Source organism: Podarcis filfolensis (genome assembly GCF_964270895.1).
Source record: "Podarcis filfolensis genome assembly, chromosome: 3".
In the NCBI taxonomy this organism is placed as follows: Eukaryota; Metazoa; Chordata; class Lepidosauria; order Squamata; family Lacertidae; genus Podarcis; species Podarcis filfolensis.
In genome coordinates this window covers 78,659,144-78,679,489 of record NC_139606.1, presented here as the reverse complement: position 1 = coordinate 78,679,489, position 20,346 = coordinate 78,659,144, and the positions used below count along the sequence as shown (strand labels likewise).

Sequence of the window (20,346 nt, the reverse complement as noted above, 5' to 3'; positions counted from 1 at the left end):
TTTAGAAATGGCTTCCCGCTATAAAGCGGTACCTATTTATCTACTTGCACTTAATGGTGCTTTCGAACTGCTAGGTGGGCAGGAGCTGGGACCGAAGGACGGGAGCTCACCCCGCCGCGGGGATTCGAACCACCGACCATACGATCGGCAAGCCCTAGGTGCTGAGGTTTTACCCACAGCGCCACCTGCGTCCCTAGTGATATATACCAAGGCCCATTATTAACAAAACTAGCATGGTGTGCTTAAAGAAGAAATGCAGAAGGAAGACCAGCTGGTTTTAATTGCCCCTTAACACTTAACTATTATGGTAAAGGAGGCACTAGCTTAAAATAAGAAAGTGCCCAGGGTATTTAATTGTCCCACAATGTATCTCAATTAGTATGGGAGATTTTCCTGTGAAAGATCAGCAATTGCAACTAGAAGGATTTATTATTCTTATTCTTATTCATGGTTAGAGGTTGAGCCAAGAATGATTGGCTGGTGTGTGTGTGTGTTTTCACAATTTGATTATAGTGCTTAGCTAATAAATCTTAACTTATTGTCCTACAGTGTAAGTGATTTTTTTTTAAAAAAATGATATATCAGATTTCTAGAATCTAGTCAGCCCAAGCGACAGCAGTGGTTTATTTGGACTGGGGCAGTGAGCTGATGAATGAAGCCAACCTTCCTTAACTCAAAGCCAAATTAATTAGCTATATATGAAGCCATCACATTTACATATTGATTTTGTTTTGTTTTTTTAGCCTGGATGTGTAAATACTACTGAAGTGGACATTAAAAAGTCTTCTAGAATGAAAAATCCTCACAAAACAAGAAAGGTATGTCCTAGTCTCTGGTTACCATTTACCATTTTTTCCTTTCCTTATAATGATAAAACTCATTTTAATATTTCTGGGCATATATAGTGCCAAGCAGCTATTTCTAAAATGAAAGTAACTCTAAACTCTTATTTTAACAAAATAGCAAGGATTCTTATGGCATGATTCTTTCCCCTGGATTTCTGTTATGGCATGAAAAGTATGGTTTTGCCCATCCACATGAGATGTAATAAATATCTGCTAGATGTAGATAATAGTTTAGCCAGCTGAACCCCTTTAACTGTAATATAGAGCAAATAATTGCCCCAGATGTTCAAAGTGGTAAACATATACTGTCCCACTCTCATTAAGAGCAGCTGTAGTGGTGTGGTTTTGAGCATGTTATTTGACCTGTGACAACTCTCTGTCCTGCTGACCAAGGATAGGGTAATGTTTATTCTGCAGTGGTATATCCTGTTATAAGAAAGTGTGGGAGATTGCCTTATTAGAGTGGCCAGAGGAAAAAGCAAAACAAACAATTTTTGCAATTCAGTATAGGTTATTAAATATGTTAATGATGATTCATACAATTTAAATCTGCATCCAATATTTAAATGAATTTGATTGATTCATTCATTATGTCGCACCTTCCTCTCTCCTCTCCCTCCTCTTTTTCTCTGCTGTGTACCATTGTCTTTAACCTACTGTTTAAAATTCTACATTTTCTACAGTATAAATATGCTCTCCATTGATATCCATTAGTTTATCTATTTTTAATAATCTCATTTATTTTCTTTGTCAATGTGTGTGTGTAAAATATACTATATTTTGTACATGCAAAATTAATTTTAAAAGTAATTTACAAAACAAAAGAAAGGAGAGGTCCTGTTTCTGTTCCTGACATCTCCAGGAAGGACTGGGAAAGACTTTCTGAAACTCTGGAGAGTCACAGTGTAGACAGTTATGAGCTGGAGAGACCAGTGGTCTAACTTGTTATAAGGCAGCTTCCTATTGTATGTGATAAAGTCCCCCTTAGCACTTGGCAGAATAATACAGAAGATCAAGCTATATCATCGTGAGAGAACTCAGCAGAGAGTCGGTTGGTCATCTGCATAACCTCATTATCCTACCATGTCACAAGTTCATGCGTGGCGTGGCAATTAAAAATATTGAAATGGGTCCTTGTAAAATGAATGTACTAAAAGTTTCGTATACATCTGTGCATACTTAGTACAGCTATGCCTACCAAAGCAGCACCAACATACCAATTTCTCTCTTTCTGTGTTTACATATAGTCTGTTTACGGATTACAGAATGACATTCGAAGTCACAGCCCTACACACACACCAGCGCCAGAAACTAAACCACCCACAGAAGAGGAATTGCAACAAGAGGTTTGCTGCGCCCTTATTTTAAACGAGGTCTCTTTAAATTCACCAGAGGTGGACCACATGTTGCTTTCCATCACAGTATATGGGGATTCAGTTCTGACATGAATCAGAGCTAAGGTGAACAGATCCAGACGGCAATGAAGTTGGTGCTCAGTGCACAGAATCCATAGGTGAACACAGATGAGCACAGATTTGTGCATGCAGGACAGGGGCCTGCAATGAGGGGGGTCATTGGAAGTGGACACGTATGGGAGCAAGAGGAAATAAGTCACTGAGAGTGACATTGTATCACATCAAACCCCAATGTATTTTCCTGCTTAGTATTCAAAGGGTGTTTCCCTAAAATGCATAACAATCATTATTTTCAAAGAATATTATCAATTGCTTATAGGAATCTGCTGCCTATCACTTACATAAGAATCTGTGGAATTTATAGAAGCCGTGAATCTATGTGTGTGCAAACTTAAGCTTGAACATACATAAGCTGGAAAAGAGATATCTTTGCATGCTCAGCTGCAAGGAGAGTCCTGATGGGCAGCGGGGGTCAACGCTACACACAAGCGCCCAGAGCATATGCAGATTCCCAATTTATCTTAGAGTCCAAATGAGTCTATTTACTCACATCTGACAAAGACAACTGAACAATTATCCTCTTACCTTGGTCTTCTGTTTTTGCATTTTGTAGATAAAGTATTGGCAAATACAGCTAGATAGACACCGGTTAAAAATGTCAAAAGTTGCAGAAAGGTATGTATTACCTTCAGTTCTACCAAGTTCTTTAGCAGGTACTAGGTTGTATTGACATAAGAGTGCTGGGAGGCGTTATAATTTTCTAAAAAATAAAAGGAAATAACAGAGAGTAAGTTGCCCTATGGAAACAAGGTATTAGCAGTAATAGTAACAATTCTGTTGTGGAAATGTCAGGTTGTTTTTGTTTTTCTAGTTTACTGGCTTATACTGAGCAGTATGTGGAATACGACCCTTTTCTGACACCACCCGACCCATCTAATCCTTGGTTGTCGGATGATACTTCTTTCTGGGAAGCAGAAGCAAGGTATGTTGTATGTGATTTGGACCCAGGCCTTATTTTCAGGTAAATTGTTCTTCTGCAGCTATGCAGCTAGGCTTGCTTAAAAAAAAAAGTCAGTTTCCTAACAGAGATGGGGAAATAATATTTTTCAAGTTGAATCCATATTCAGCTTCCCCTACCCCTGATGAAGGAGAAATCAAGGGTTAGGGTTTGGATATCAGTGCTTTCTAAACACAGGGCAGTCACATAACACAAAAAGGAAGTCTCTGAAGCAAGAAATGGGAAAAGATGGCCTGGGGGAGGAGTCATGGGCAGATCCTAAAAATATTGCAGCTTCCATGGAAGAATCTCCATCCATACAAATGTACAGTGGTACCTCGGGTTACAGACGCTTCAGGTTACAGACTCCGCTAACCCAGAAATAGTACCTTGGTTAAGAACTTTGCTTCAGGATGAGAACAGAAATCGTGCTCCGGCGGCATGGCAGCAGCAGGAGGCCCCATTAGCTAAAGTGGTGCTTCAGGTTAAGAACAGTTTCAGGTTAAGAACGGACCTCCGGAACAAATTAAGTACTTAACCCGAGGTAGCACTGTACTGGTAACGAAGCACAGAAACAGTGGAACTGAAAGCAGCACACTTGAGCACTTTGCTAGGTCAAGAAGCTGAGCTGATTCTACTTCATGAACCGCCTCTCTTCATGAACCATCACTATTTTTATCTTCAGAAAAAGATCATTAGTCACCAGCCTGCTCTACAGTTGCAGTCTTGGGTTGTGTTTACTGCTTTTTACACATCATTAAATTAGCTTCAAGCCTAGTTACCCTTTAGAGCTACTTCACATGGCATGCATCACCTTTCCCCAAAATAAACCCAGCAACAAACACTCATTTCTGACGGTGTATCCCTGCTTTTCTAGATGGAAATGATGGGGGGATGAAGGGGGGAAATGTTTGTAGCAGTCCCTAGACTAATCTCTCACAATTTGCTGTAAAATGCTGTCTTGGATAATAGAAAACTGACGAAACCATTAAAAAAAAATAACTGAAGCCTTTTGCCTCTGAAAAACCTTCCCCCCTTTTCAGTAAAGAGCCAAACCAGCAAAGAGTAAAGCGATGGGGATTTGGCATGGATGAAGCCCTGAAAGATCCTGTGGGGAGAGAGCAGTTCCTCAAATTCCTGGAGTCTGAATTCAGCTCAGAGAATTTAAGGTAAGAAGGTTTTTGCATCCATTAATTTTCCCTTTCTTGATTTGTTCCATTATAAGCATAGAACTTAGAAACTAATCTTTCTGTCAGGACTAATTCAACCTTCCTGAGAATCTGGCCAGATTATTTTGCCAGAAATTGCAGTCAAATCATCCTATTAGTCATCCTTGTTCATAAGGTATTTCCCCCCATGTTCAAATGGCATTTAAGACACTAAATTGGAAAGGGGGGGGGGATAGAAGCTTTGCATCCATGTTTACAAGATTTAGTTAGCAGGATTTGAAATGTAGCTTCACAACTAATGTTTCCACATTTTCCTGTACAGGTTCTGGTTAGCTGTAGAAGATTTGAAGAAGAGACCGATGAGGGAAGTCCCTGCCAGAGTGCAGGAAATATGGCAAGAATTTCTTGCCCCCGGAGCACCGAGTGCCATTAACGTAGATTCAAAAAGTTATGACAAAACCACACAGAATGTAAAAGAACCAGGGCGGCATACATTTGGCGATGCTCAGGTTAGCAGGATCCATTCATATAGATATATCCAAAGAAATTCAGTTCTTCAGTCCATTTCTACTTTTCTAAATGTACCATTGGCAGAATGTTCAGTATTCACATAATATGCCATATACCTAATCTACACCATTTAAGGTCCATGAGGTCTGCTTTAATTATTCATTCACTTGTTCCTGGGCTTATAAATACTTAGCTTTTGCCTCATTCTTTCCAGGCACAGGTCTCTGTTTAAAAGCTCCATGTGGCTTCTTTTACCTGAGCTTTCCCTATGAAAACCTGCTCTTTAGCGTTCAATTGGAGCAAATGTTTCCCAGTGCAACTGGAATTAACGCTATGGAGATGGATCTGAGTGGAGACCCCTCAGGTCCACCTCCAAACCTAGACCGGCCAAGATTGGCAGAATTGAAATATAATTTTGCTGGGATGTCCCAGAAGACCCTGCGTCCCGTAGCCATTCTCTCACAGCTGTGCCAGGCCACAATTGCCACCACCGACAAAACAGAAAGCTGTCTTTTGGTTAGAGGAAAGGCAAGTAAGTGGGGACATGATACAGGTGTATAAAATTATACATGATGTGACAAAAGTGGATAGAGGAAAGGTTCCCTCCCTCATAACATTTGAGCCCATGGACATCCAATGAAGCTCAGTGTTACAAGATTCAGGACAGACAAAACAATATACTTCACTGGTTGAGTCTGCGATCCTATGTTCCCTGGGATCTCCTCCTCCAAGAGCAAAGAAAGAGACCTTGGAGGGGGGATCTGACCTCAAACCCCCTCTCAGCTGCTCCAGAAATGTCTTCAGCCCTTGCCTTATTGATGTTGGAGAGACAACAGTAGACCTGTGGGCAGTAGGTCAGGGGAAGGCTTTGGGAAGGATCCAAAGTCTTCTATTCCCCCTACATAAACCGTAAAATGATGTTTGTGTGGCATGGGATATGTCAGTCCTGGATAAAGTACCTCTGTTTTCTGTCCCACTGGAAAACTTGGGAGGGAAATAGCATTAAAAAGCAACCCCAAAGACTGTAAAGGGGCAGGGAAGAGGGAAAGATGCCATTTCCCCCTCCTGTCTGTCCTGTGTCAAGCAGGGCTCTATATCTGGCAGTTCGTTTGCTTTGGGTTCCCCTTACTCCCCCTTGTGGATTGTTCTGTAAATAAATAAATAAAATATGTCAGCATTTTTTAACAGAGTCAACGATTGCCTAACAACCAGAGTTAGGAGAAGATTAATGATGCAATCCTATATATATACACGCACATACATGACACACACACACACACACACACTCAGGACTAAATCCTATTGAGTTCAGAGGAACTGGAAGACAAATGGATTTAACAAGACTTGCAGTAAGGTTTACACTTTTGCTCACATTTTGAATGCTATGCAGCTGTCTGCTCACGAGCTTCTCCAGTGTAGTTGGAAAGGAGTTCAGGTGACTCCATATGCATAGTAAAGGTAAAGGTAAAGGTAAAGGGACCCCTGACCATTAGGTCCAGTCATGACCGACTCTGGGGTTGCGGCGCTCATCTCGCTTTATTGGCCGAGGGAGCTGGCGTACAGCTTCCGGGTCATGTGGCCAGCATGACTAAGCCACTTCTGGCGAACCAAAGCAGCGCACGGAAACGCCATTTACCTTCCTGTTGGAGCGGTACCTATTTATCTACTTGCACTTTGACATGCTTTTGAACTGATAGGTTGGCAAGAGCAGGGACCGAGCAACAGGAGCTCACCCCATTGCGGGGATTCGAACCACCGACCTTCTGATTGGCAAGTCCTAGGCTCTGTAGTTTAACCCACAGTGCCACCCGCGTCCCCATATGCATAGTACTACATGCTAAACTAGCAGAGTCTCATACTTTGAAATGAATCTGAGACATGGTGGTTGTTTTTTAAAAATAAGGGTGGTTACTACGTCTGCTTAATTTCATCACAATTTACAGACAGAAATATTTTCTTGGTTGGAAGTAATTCCAGTTTTCGTACGTAGAATGCTATAATGCATTTCAGAACTCTAATCTACATAGCAAATACTATTTTTATGCCACTAGATGGCTGTCTGTAGTCATGTTTTCCACAGAAGCATTCTTAATTGGCCTTATTGTGCGTGGCAGGTAGGCAGGGGATTGTAAAGGTGTTTTTGGTGTAAGGGATTGTTCTATATTTGCTTATAGGCCATATAGTTAAGATAGTTGATGACACTGAGATGAACAATTTTGCTTATTAAAAAGTAAATTCAGTTCACTGGCTGTAGTAGATCTACTTAGTTAGAAATGAAAAATTGCAGCAATCAACTGACTAGAGATAAGAGTTGCCTAAATATAAGTGATCCCTTTTTTAGATACAATTTCAACTCTCACAGACTCTGTGCCCTTAACTTTAAGTTCTCTGTTGCCTTGTTCCACCCTGTCTCTTGCCCTTTGTTATATCCCCAATCCTCCAATGCCGCTACCCTCAGCTTTCCAAGGGTGTCTTGTTTTCTGGCAATAATCTACCCTTCCCTGTTGGTATTCACTACATGTGAAACTTCATCCTTAAACATGGATGGTCTCGCTTCAAATCCCTCCTTTCCTTCAAGGCCTTATCCTTATTCCCATAATCTTTATTTCTATCATGCACACTTTATTTCTATCATGCACTTTGGGGGGGGGAGGGGTGCATGCCCAAAAGTTCAGAATACCTATTTACATAGATCCTTTTTCGAGCAGAACAACTTGGCCTTTGATCATATAATTTTTTCCCATTGCTATTGACAATGGCATTCTAAGGATCTGGAGATCTAGATACAAAGATGCTTGAGATGGACTGAGCGACAGTCATCCTACACATCTGGAAATTCACTACACGATAACCCTTTCTTATCTGTGTGTGCTGGAACTCCAGGCAGATTTCTACGTGTGGAAGTCAGAGCAATGGATTATGTTTAGAGTTATCCCATAGCTGTTCCAGAATAGCAATCTCCCTGCTTTGCAAACAAGAGGAGTACTGACTTGGGATCACTGTTGTTTATAGCCTATAGAAGGATACCCACATTATTATAAACACAACATGTCAATTACATGTTAGTGCCCCATTCTCCCTGTTGCCCTTTGTGAGTCTGTCCTAATCTACAAACAGAAAAGTATCTCGATCTCTCCCAATGAACACCTTCCTCGTTCTCTTTTAATGGCAACAGTACCCACCTGAGCGGGGCTGGAACTGAATTCCAGAGAGTTCTGGCTGGAAAAAAAGCCTTGCTACCAACCATCAGCTCTCACTGAATAAATTTCAACCACCCATTCTGAGCTTTTGACATTCCTTTGTCCAATCCCATCTGTGCTCCTCTAGCATTGCTTGAGAGCAAGCTCATAACAACAAGGCAGCACAATATATTTTCCTCACGCAGTCAGTCAATGTTAAGAAAATCAGCCACCAAGCACCAACTCAGTCCTATGCCCTCCTGAAGCTCTTGGACAGCAAGTGCAATGTAACAGCGTTGCAACAGCCACAGTATGAGCAAGTTGGGTGAGCTGCCAATCAAACTCCGTACAGTAAATATTTCCTATGTCTTTTGCTGGAACAACACTTCTGTCCATGCTGGGTGGATGAGACCATTCCCATTCGACTGGGAATGCTTTTATACATCCACAAAACTTTTATTCACATTGACATGCATACAATCAGCTGCAGTATCTCTTTTCTGTGTCCTGTCAAAAACAATCTCATTGTGATTTAAAGTTTCCTATATTCCTTTAAATATTTTAGGAGCACATTTACAAATTGATGAAAAGTGATTCATATCCTCGTTTTCTACGATCCAGTGCCTACCAGGAACTGCTACAGGCCAAGAAGAAGGTATTGGTCCATCTTGTCTATGTCTTTCCAACTATTTCAGTGGTGGTTTCTCCTTGCTACCATATTGGCTACTTTCTCACCTTGGGTAAGGTGCATATCCGGTAGGTGAAAAGTTAAGTTTGAGCATCACTGAAGGGATCCAGGAATATATCTGTTTTGCACTTTTGCATGACTGAAGAAGTTACACTAACCAATTCCATGTTGACATTCACATTATCAAATTCATCTAGTAACCAAAGGGCTAAATCAGGAAAATACCTTTTAAGTAGGCCAAATATCTCTAGAAACAGTGTTTCAGAGTAGTGATTTTTTTCACCTTATTATATCTTATGAAACGATTTACCTTAAATGCATGTAAGACCCTACAGTGCATGCTTACTTGGAAGTAAGTCCCACTAAGTCGAGTGGAGTTTACTCCTATCTCTCATTTAGAACTCATAAGTGTGCTAGGATTGCAGCGTCATAAGCCTTTTATTCTCGGTTGACAGGAAATTCTGTTTCTTTTTTCTATTAGGTTAACTGCTATATTCTTGTTAAAAGTGTATCATCTAGACCTAGTGCATGTTCATAGGGAGGCTCCCTTGTGTAAACCCCATTGAAATGAATGTTGATACTATAAGGACAGGAAACATATGATTTAGACCAGCCCAAATCAATGGAGTGGCTTTTGATGTTCATTGTATACTCTTTTGCTTTAGAAGACCCCCAAACTATATGCGATGCCAAACACATTAGATTGTGAACTGTATATCTTTTTTGAAAATCTAAATAGCAGATGGGGGAAAGCAATCGGAATTGGGACGTTGGGGATGCATTTTAACCCTTCCCTTCCCCACTATATTCCTGCCTTTTGAAGCTGTGATACACCATGGGAGAAAAGTTCCTCTCAACTTCAGTGGGCTAATTGCCATTTCAGGGATACTTTTCTTGGAATAATGGTGGGGAGTAAAGAGCTATACCAGAACCACGGTCCCAGTACTGATTGGGGCTGCCATCCCTGCTATTCAGAGCAAGATATATGGAACAACGTTACATGTACTTTAGCTATTACATTTAATAGCCTGCCTACAGAACAGCCTAAAACCAAACGACCTTTCCTCACTCATTCCAGTTACGTTGCTATTTGTATATCAAAGAAGCGAAGATGTAAAACAAGTCAGAAATTCTCTGATTTGGGTGGTTTTCTCATTTCTGTAAATGTCTGGTCATTTAATCAGCATCTCGTTGTTTTGCTTTAATTTTATATGTGTGTGCATGTGTATATAAATATATATAAAATGCCAGTTTGATCCACTTGCCAGAAATTTATAACCAAAGGCACAGATCCCAAGATTATTGCATGCACCTGTGCGCCACCTCCCAGGTGATCAGCACTGGCAAAGTTGACCGGGCCATCCATCGGCTTAGTGGTGCAGAAACCGTGCGGGAGTACTGGGTGTGATTTCCACACCCACCCGCCCTGCAGCCAAGCCACACTCAGTTGCTTGTGTGGGTTCCCATTCCGAAGGGACGTCTGGTCCTGTAAGCCTGCTTCTGCATCCAGATTGCCCTTCCCAGATCAGGCGAAACATTACAAAGCTTTCCTGTTATTTATTTCTCTACATGCTTTTACATCTTCTCCTACATTTGCGTTTGCTTTGTGATTTGTACATGAGCTTTGTGTTTTAGCAGCCCATTGTTTCTTTCTCCCCACCCCCCACCCATGGTCTGTTCTTTTCGGCTTCTTTTGTTTCCTTTCCCCTTTTTATTTCTTTTCTTTCACTTTAAGTTTGGAAACACAATGGACCGCCGAACATCTTTTGAGAAATTCACACGCAGTGTGGTAAGTTCATAACCTTGTAAGCCTTTCCGGTTAACAGACTTCCCTCAGGTGGTATTTGGGTGACTACCTGCTCATGTCACCAAGCACAGCCCCAGCCGAAATTATTTGGAATAGTTTTAAGTCAGCCTTCCACAACCTGCTTCCTTCCAGATGTTGATGGACGCAGGCTGCCATCAACCACAGCCAGCATGGGGCCAAAGACTGGTGATTATGGGAGTTTAATCCAGCAACATCTAGAAGGCACCAAATTGGGGAAGGCTGGTTTAAATGGCAGGAGCAGCTTAAGCAGGCAACATGGCCACACCGCTTTTCTGGAAACAAAATCCCATTCATTTCCTTTTAAAAAAGAGAGAGAGATTGCTAAATTTTAAAGCAATTGGGTTTATTACATTTCACTCTGCATTTTTTTTTTAAACACGAGCCACTCCCACCCCCAAATGTTGTGTTTGTTTTGGAGGGGTTTTTTTTTTAAAATGTGCCAATGACTTTGGATCACTTTTTTTCAACATTGTGGAAGTTCAAACTAAAGCATTCAACACATTTATTTTTGTAGGGCAGAAACATCCCAATTTTCCCATGCCATAAAAACTGTACACCAACACTGAGGTCGAGCACTAACCTGTTATGAAAAGAGGTAGAAGAACTTGAATTATACTTCAGTTTGTTGATACTGTCTGCTGAATCACGTGCATTTCATGTGTGCGAGTGTGTGTGTGTGTGTGTGTGTGTGTGTGTGTGCATAAGCGTAACGTATTATTGTAGCTTTTGCTGTGACAGCCAGTTGATGAAACCATGTGTGCTGAAGTGATCGTCTGTACTGAACATCAGCAAAGATCATGGTTTTTGTTTTCAGTTACTTCCTAAGAGATCAACCAGCAGCATGCTCCAATCAATATCTTTAATAACTCCCAAATAAGCAAGGCTTAAAATACAACCTAAAGTAGATTTAATGTCATGATAAGGACAATGTAGCAAGTGGAGTTCATGAACCACATTATCTTGAGTAGCTTTTGTGAGCTAAAAATAAAGATTGGGGGGTGGGTGAGGTTTGGATATTGATATTTAGGGGAAACATATATGCTACACATATATGCTAATAACAGAGTACAGTATATGTTTCAGAATTCAACTGGATTTGGAATTTTTCATGCTCTCTTCCAGATCCTATTCATTTCAATGGGCCTTGCACACTAAGATGTCTTTGTGTATTGTGCCAGCCACACCAAAATAAATCATTAGTGGGGAGTTTGAAACAAAAACCCCTATTTTTGCATGGTGGTTTTCCCACAGCATGTTATTCTGTGAATTCTGTATCTTCTGGGGTGGGGTGGGGGGAAAGGGTCTATAAAGCCAGTATTATAATAAATTAAGATGTGTGATTGAAACTCACTTTTATAATTATAGGTAAACTGTTGAACAAAATCTGAGATGGATACAGCATTATCATCAATTATAATATGGAATCATATTATTATGGTTTATTCATATGCCGCTTCTTGGCCCAAAGGCCAGCCAAGTGGTGAACAGCAGATTAAAACAACATATAAATTACAATGCCATCAGTCAATCAAAATCAAAACATAGGAGGACCAGAAGGCGTAGGATTAGAGAGTCAACCTCTGAGCTGTGGAGATTTCCTTTCTTGCAATGACTATGAGGATGTAACTAATGGAATTAAACAGTAGGCTCTCCCGGAATATAGACAGAGAGGAGATGTCTCACTTTATAGCCAGCTAGGACCAGTGATGGTAGGAGTCCAGCAATAACTGGAAGGCATTTTGTTGGCTACCCCAGAAACAAGTATAGCCCAAAGTGTACCAAATACACAGTCACCCTGTTGTGTCTGGCTGGAGCAGTTCAGGCCTTGGAGGTCTGGTATCCAGAGCCTAAGTAAATCTTGGGTTGGCCAGGGTTTGACTGTCAACCCTGGCATGAGAGTGAGTTGGGGAAATTGCATCAGCACAGCACAGCAGATTTGTCAGACATATTGCAAAGAACCAAATGTAAATTACACACACACACACACACACACAATTTACAGAGGGCAGAGAGGCTTCTCAGTAGTGGCGCCCACCCTGTGGAATGTCCTCCCATCAGATGTCAAGGAAATAAACATCTGTCTGACTTTTAGAAGACATCTGAAGGCAGCCCTGTTTAGGAAAGTTTTTAATGTTTGATGTTTTATCGTGTTTTTAATATTCTGTTGGGAGCTGCTCAGAGTGGCTGGCGAAACCCAGCCAGATGGGCGGGGTATCAATAATAAATTATTTTTATTATTATTATATCTTCATGGTACTGATGCTATGGAGGAATAAACTTGGTAACAACTGTTCCAGTTCATATGTGACATATTCAAGGTCACAACTTTCAGCACATTCTCCTTCAATATATGCTAGCTTTTATCTCCTTTACTGAATTCCAGTGAGTCATTATGAAAAGTGGTGAGTGAAACTGTACTGAGGTATATGAGAAAGATGCTACTTAACCCCACTGCTATCAGCAACTATGCCGCAGGATGTCAAGAAAGAGGTTGTGGCCTTTTTTAAAAAAAAACAAAATATGGCCCTTTTTCTCTCTAACCCAAGGTAACTTCAGCCACACTCCTGCCTTTTATCAGGCATGCTTGCAGAATAGAACAGTCCTTGTTGGTCAAGGCCTTAAAACAGTGTATCACCTCTGGCCTTCCACACCCTGAACCAGTTGCCTTCCATGACAACTCCAAATAATCAATCACAGCAGCATCCAGTTTGCCAGATGATGCTGTAAGCTGCTGTGGCATGACAATAGTGGGTGCAGAGGGGGTCCACCAGGAGACAACATGGAGAGGGGTGTGTGTGTTCTGCACCCAGTACCATGATGGCACCCAGTTTCTGGATGCCAGCAACCTGTGTCTGCACGGGGTCGGTCACCCGTCCATTCAGCAACTGTGTACTGGCTTCAGCACCCTGCCTCTGTCACCACCTCCTAGTGCTGAAAGGTAAGGTTGCGGGGGTGCCACGGCCACCAACCATTACTCAATAAACAATGCCTGCAGAGGACACAAAGCACTGCAATACCTTTGCTCAGTCTGTGCCCATTATCTAAATAATCAGACTGAAATAGGGGGGTGTTTGTTGGGACATCTGGCCAGTGCAATTTGTCATAATCTTGAAAAGCAGTTTGTGGCAGCCAGGACCGTCTTTACCCAGGGGTGCAAGGGGTGCAGGGAACCCGGGCGCCAAATTCTGGAGGGCACCAGGCGCCCGCTGCTGAAGCCACCTAAGAGTATTGTATTGAGCTGCTATGTGGCAGCGGGGTCAGCGGCACCTTTGACATGTCTGATCTTGCGCCACCTGCCTGCCAGGAGGAGGGGGAGTGACAGGAAAGAGGGAGAGACAGACAGAAAGAGAACGCACCTATCTAGTGATGGGAGCGTGCGCAGGCTCCGGAACCTTCCCAAGAAGAATTCGGATACGCGCCCTCGCCAGGGCCCTCCCAGCTCCTCTAGAAATAAGGTTGCTCCCACAATGAAAGGCAGACCGAGATGGCTCTCCCATGCATGCGCACAATGCCCGCCCGTCTCATCTTTCAGACGCCACCCTATGACTGTAAGCGCATGTGTGGAGTCTTTAAACCGACTCCCAATGTGTTCTTTGTCTTCTTTAGAAAAGCTGGTTTTAAACAAAAAAACACCTTTTGGAGCCACGCAGGCGTGGGTGCTATTTATCAAATGATAATAGTGACATAAAGTATAATAAAAGTTAATTTGGGGGCTAAACTAAATTTGGGGGTGCTGGGCGGATCTTTGCACCCCGGCGGTGCATATGCTAATGATGGCCCTGGTGGCAGCAGTAAATCAAATAGTAGCTTGATTTGTTTCAGCAATTCACTCTGTGGCTTCAAATCTTTAACTTATATTGCCGAACACACTGCAGGGAAAATGTTAGGTAGTTTTTATGGTATCAAGTGAATACAGAGTGAAAACTGAAAAGCATGATGTCAGGGCTGCAAAAAACACCTTCTCTCAAGAATTCCAACCTCTGGAGTCTTTTGTTTGCTTGCTGATAACTAATGAATTCAATTGGATAAATTTCAATTGGATAGCTGCAAATGGGTACAATGTGTGGCATGCTAAATGGAAAACCAAGCTGCTTTTAGCGCTAGACTTAGATTTATTCAGAGTGTTCAGGTACAGATCCAGACCTCCGTATATGTCACTTGAGTTCCCTGCAATTGATTATAGTACACTTGGTGATTTGGCAGCTGAACCAACTTAATGGAAGGCTTGCATCTAAGGTGATAAGGAAGTTCCATCGATGACTTTTATCTGTGATGGCCAATTCAGAAATGCATGTCATCTCTTGATATCAGCAGTCATCAAATGTTTAACCATATGTTGTGAAACAGCTCATACAGGGTTCCTGGGTAAAATGTATTGATGTTACCTACAGTAAGGTAGGTGCTTCGCGATGAACTGGGTTTGCAGTGATCATGCCTCAATTTTTTGTTTTCTTTTGTTTGTCTGTTTTTTTATCTTATCCTCAGGGGAAATCGCTCACATCAAAGAGATTAACCAGTCTAGTGCAGTCCTACTAAAAGGATCACCTTATAGCATGGAAGCAGACTCAATCATTATACATACTTTGTAGCTCACTAATTGCCTGAAGACAGAGGACAGTAGAACAAGATGTTGCATGAGCAAAGGACATGACTCGTTTTCTTTTGTGTATATCAAGGCATTACAGACTCCAAGGGACTCGCTAACCTTTCGATGCCTCCATTTTGAAAAACTCTCTGCTCACTTTCGCCTTCATATCAAGCTGGATCTGTGTCTTTTTGTTTCCTGCAAGCTGAAGTACAGTGAAAAAAGCTTCTGTTAGGCAGAGTTTATTCACAATACTGTCAGTCGCAAACTGGAAGAAATGTAAAAAAAAACCCCTAAAAATAAAAAATTGAATATATTCATAAATATACCTACTATGACATCACGGCTATTGCACAATAAATTAGCACAGAAGGTTCCATCTCACCGATGTAGTCACATCGAGAAAGAAAGTCTGTGTCTTTGTCTGTTGTCTGTATATTCTATGTTAATGTTTCTTGCATTTATTTTTATACCATATTTTAAGACAAAAAGAACACCTTTTACTCCAAATGTATTAAAGCTGATCCTTTCTCTGTAAATTTGTGTATGTTTATATTGTTGTTTTATCTTTCATTAAAATATGCAGAATCTCTTCTATCTGGTAAGTTTAAGTTCATCGGACTAGCAGGGGCAGCAACATGGTTTTTACTTCCTTTCTGTTTGGAGATGTGCACATCGTCCAAACCCACAGCTAAACTGCACTAGACAGGAAAGGCAAAGAACAGTTATGAAACTGTGCAGCAGGCAGAAAAAACATTTTATTGGTTTACTTGAAGCAATGATGGGGAAAACTGGCACCTGTTTCTGTATGCCTCTTAATGAAGCTTTTAAAGGCAAATGTACTCTATCTGGGGGAATGGGGGGGGAATTAATAACATTGATTTAAAAAACATAGTGACAGGATTCCGGTACCAGATCTGAGGAGAACAGCCTTTGCCCAGCAGTTAATAAAACTGAGCCATTCAAAAGCAGTTAACATCAAGATCACACTGACTTGATTTGTTTGCTTCAGAAAGGTGATACCCCCCGCATTTTATTATAACATTTCAGTGACAAGTATTACTCAGCCATTGATAAAAGCAGGGCTGGCCCAACTCCACCAGCCCCCCAAATAGTTGCTATGGGCAATGTTCTTCAACCTCTGGAAAGCAGTAATGTGGTACTAAATCTACCACTAATGCACTTTTCTTGTGTCAAGAACATGTTGCAAAATACACCCGCAATAAAGCACCAGGCCCTGGCTGGCCTTGTTACCTAAGGGCTGGGAGGAGTGATATTTTTGCGTGTCCCTTCCTCATCTTGTGGATGGCGTCTTTTTTGTTAATTTCTCCCAAATGGTCTTATAAGCGGGATGTTTCTCTTAAATCCTGCTGGATAAACTTCAGAGGTTGTAGTCAACAATCGTATGTGACAATTTCCAGATGTTCCAAAGATCAGAGTAATCTAAGTTCTAAAGGAAAATACTAGCAAACAAATAGATGGGCTGATTGGATGTTTGGGGGGTTAAGCGCAGGGTCACATTGAAAGGTTTTGTACCACTGCAGAAAAATGTTTAATGCTAGTAAGAATCTAGCAAGCTAAAAATCAAGCTACCATGACCCAGCTCCTCATTTGATGCTTGTCTTTTTCAAGTCGTTTGTAAGATAGCACAGGACTACTGCATATGGGACTATAGCATGTAAGTTTGAAAACCACGTGTTTGAGGACACGCATATCACATGCTCAGGCATCAACGAGACAAAACTGACTGGCCTTGTATAGAAGGCAGCAAGTGCACAGTTGATGCTACATTATTATTATTATTATTATTATTATTATTATTATTATTATTTATACCAGCCACTCTGGGTGGCTCCCAACAGAATATTAAAAACACGATAAAACATCAGACATTAAATTAAACATCAAAGACTGCTCCATGACATGGAGTGAAGCAGCCACCTTAGTGGAGAAATGAGATCTCATGAGATCTTGTGACATCTCACTGGAAATTGGTGCAGATGCCAGCGCCATTTCTTTGCTGATGGGGGAGGCCGTGCAGAGGTGGTGTGGCAAAGCCCTGACATGAGGCCTTAGAAGCACCACCTGAAGACTGGTTTTCAAGCACCTCCCAGCTAATAGTCTGCTCCCAGATTTTTATGCTGGGTTAGCCTGGATTAATGTCTCTCCTTCCTCAATTCTATGGCTGGGCGTGTTCCCTCATTCCCAGCAGAGAAAGTAATCTCTGAATGTGCTGAGGCAGACATTTCAACCACCCTCTGGACCTTTCGCCACTAGCACTTTAAATGTGCTCCTACTACTCCTTGATTCTTTCTGCCTGCTACTTTTGCTTGCTAGATCTGTACCATGCAAGTGACTCTTCTTCAGATTCCCTCCCTTTACTTAACTTTCAGCCTGACACTATACATGCCTACTCAAGAGGAAGCCCCACTAAGTGAAATGGTGCTGTTCTTAAAAAATACTGGAGATAAATAATAAAAAAGGTTTAAATGAAAGTGACCCTTTAGCAGAGGATATAATAGGGCTCCTTGTGCAGAAGCAGGAGTTCGTTGGATTGTACCTCTGTCCTTCAACTTTGGATATAGCTAAAATGAAAGGCACAGTCTATAGACGGATTTCCCCCTCCCTCAACCAGCCATTGATGCCGTCTTTGTAGAATCACAATAGTTGCAAATTCAAGATTACATTTGAAGTATTTTTGTGGGGAGTGGGGAGCAAACTACTTGGAGCAAATAGCCAATGTGTGCGTTGAATCAAAGACAGCACTTTAGTCCCTCTCAGGGTTCCTCTTCACTATCATCTGGAAAGAGAATTTCTTCCCCTACAGATGCTGAAAGCTCACTGTTTGACTACTGTGCTACAGAAGCTATATCATCCTCACGGTTGCCTGCTGACTGGCAATTCAGTCCTGCTGTGACCCAAAAGTATGTTCACAGCTTGGAGCAAAGCTGTTGTAATGAGTCTCACTATGAAATCTTGAAAGTTATCTTCGAAATATATGAGATGTTGCCAAAAGCCCCATTAATGGATATTATGCCATCTCCTAACTTACTGGTGGTAGGGAGGTTATAAGTGTTTAAGGAAGATGCAGGAGAATATGGGTCACCAGACAAGTACAAGGAAACGGGCAAGATGGAGAAGAGAAGAGTGAAAAGAGGGTTCAGAGCCATTCACTGGGATCTGAAGAAAAAAGCTGCCAAATTCTCAAATGGTACCTGACCCAGTGATTTAGATAATACAGTGGTACCTCGGGTTACATACGCTTCAGATTACAGACTCCACTAACCCAGAAATAGTGCTTCAGGTAAAGAACTTTGCTTCAGGATGAGAACAGGTGGCACAGCGGCAACGGGAGGCCCCATTAGCTAAAGTGGTAATTCAGGTTAAGAACAGTTTCAGGTTAAGAACGGACCTCCGGAACGAATTAAGTACTTAACCCGAGGTACCACTGTACAACCTTCCACATTTGTTGGCTCCTAGATGCACTGAGAAAATTTGACACTGGTGATAAACTTCTTAGCACCAGGTACAATATTTCATTTTGTTTGCTACCAGTGTAATCAAGAAGTTTGATTCAGTTGCAAACTCTGTACATGCCCTGAAACTATGTGTATAATTTGGCTCTGTTCCGAGCAGTGAGTATGGGTGTCATTGTGATAAAGAGAGAACAAGCTGATACAAGGCCGGACACAACTGGGAATCAGTTGCATATGTCTGATTGAATCCCCAGAACTCAATGCCATGTCCAATGGGATTTCCAAACTGTGGCCCACAAACCAACAGTGATCTGCAAGCTTCATTCAGGTCGACAATGGCATGTCTGTGGACGAGAGACTTCACACTGTATGTTCATATACTGTGTTTTAAGTGGATTTTTATTGCTTCTTTTATTTCTTATATTGTATCTTTAGTATTGCAATCTTAATTCTATAGCAATCAAACAGTGTCTAGCACAGCTCATCACAATTGCTACAACAGACAGAAAAATAATTGAGTGGTCCACAAAGACCCCCAGCAATTTTCAAATGGTTGGAGCCGGGGAGGGTACTTGGGAAACCACTGAACTGCATTAACCACATTAGGTATGTAATTTCTGTGGAATGACTAGCCCTGTTAGAGTGGCTACATAAAAGGGGAACAGGGTTCCTATACCTCACCACCCTAGGTTGTGCTAATTGTTTATTATTACATTTATATTCTGCCCTTCCTCCCAAACGAGCCCAGGACAGCAAACAACAAGCAATGAAACAATAACATCTTAGAAACATCTTAAAGGTTCTAAACGCATAAACTAATTTTCTTTTCTGAGAAGATAAATTAGAATTGAGTGTGTGTGTGTGTGTGTGTGTATGCGCGCACACACCAGGAAGAAATGTGCTCTGAAACATTTCTTCTGTTTTGGCATGAGTTCCACTGAGTTTTGTGACCATTAAAGGATTTGAGAGCAAAAATCCTGCTCCCAGAAGGACTTGTACGAAGCAGGCCAAGCCGGCAGATGGCAGCATTGGGTTGTTTTACCCTCAATCAGACTTGGGGCCTAATGTTTCATTGAAAGAACATGTCTTTAGGTGAAAGGGAACAGCTTTAAATTTGTGCATCCCCTTCCCCTTCTGTTCTTTCACTTTTCTGTGCCATTAAAAATGAACGGCCACATGAAAAAAACGCGAAGGGGAAGCTATGCAACAGCAGCTATAATGGTATAGATAGCATCTTCGTATTACAGGAGGACCGTATCTCTGGCTCCCATGCTGGCTGGCAGTTGGGGTGTGGCAGCATCTGGGGTGAATAGTAGTGGATTCAAGAGCCATTTCCCTCTTCTATGTAAGAAAATATGCTTGGGCGGGAGCTGTTATGTATTCAGTGACCTGCGTTTGCTTGAGCTTGAGTCTGGACTAAGGATTCTGAGCCCCTGCGTTCCGATTCGTTACATGATATCCAATCACAGGACATTTCAGGATTTGGGCCTCTGCCATTGGCCCTTAAACTCTGAGTTATGATTTGCAGCTTGGAAGTTTAGACAGCCAATTATGTTGGGAGTGGGAGTGGCCCAGGCCTTCAGAAATGTATATAAGCAGTTGCTTTGCCCCTGTTGTCTAGTTCTGTTAATTCAATAAACATTCTTGCTGTTAT

General features: G+C 41.7%; 1 protein-coding gene and 1 pseudogene across 6 annotated transcripts in view; both read left to right on the top strand.

Moving 5' to 3' along the window:
- Positions 1-15,808, top strand: part of RGS7 (regulator of G protein signaling 7) — a 137,884-nt gene extending 122,076 nt beyond the window's left edge. For 2 of the 5 annotated variants that reach the window (XM_083606070.1, XM_083606071.1), the window contains exons 10-19: positions 744-818; positions 2,093-2,191; positions 2,874-2,935; positions 3,132-3,242; positions 4,301-4,426; positions 4,749-4,935; positions 8,681-8,770; positions 10,539-10,592; positions 11,146-11,226; positions 15,117-15,808. In XM_083606070.1, coding sequence (XP_083462196.1) covers positions 744-818; positions 2,093-2,191; positions 2,874-2,935; positions 3,132-3,242; positions 4,301-4,426; positions 4,749-4,935; positions 8,681-8,770; positions 10,539-10,592; positions 11,146-11,220 — 879 coding nt within the window. In that variant the 3' untranslated portion in view covers positions 11,221-11,226; positions 15,117-15,808. The remainder of the gene's footprint in view (positions 1-743; positions 819-2,092; positions 2,192-2,873; positions 2,936-3,131; positions 3,243-4,300; positions 4,427-4,748; positions 4,936-8,680; positions 8,771-10,538; positions 10,593-11,145; positions 11,227-15,116) is intronic. The other 3 variants (XM_083606073.1, XM_083606072.1, XM_083606074.1) reach the window with 3 other exon arrangements.
- On the top strand, positions 15,266-15,821 carry LOC310759181 (annotated as a pseudogene). Its single transcript has one exon. The product of its transcript is annotated as an uncharacterized misc_RNA (transcript).
- The last annotated feature ends 4,525 nt before the right edge of the window (positions 15,822-20,346 follow it).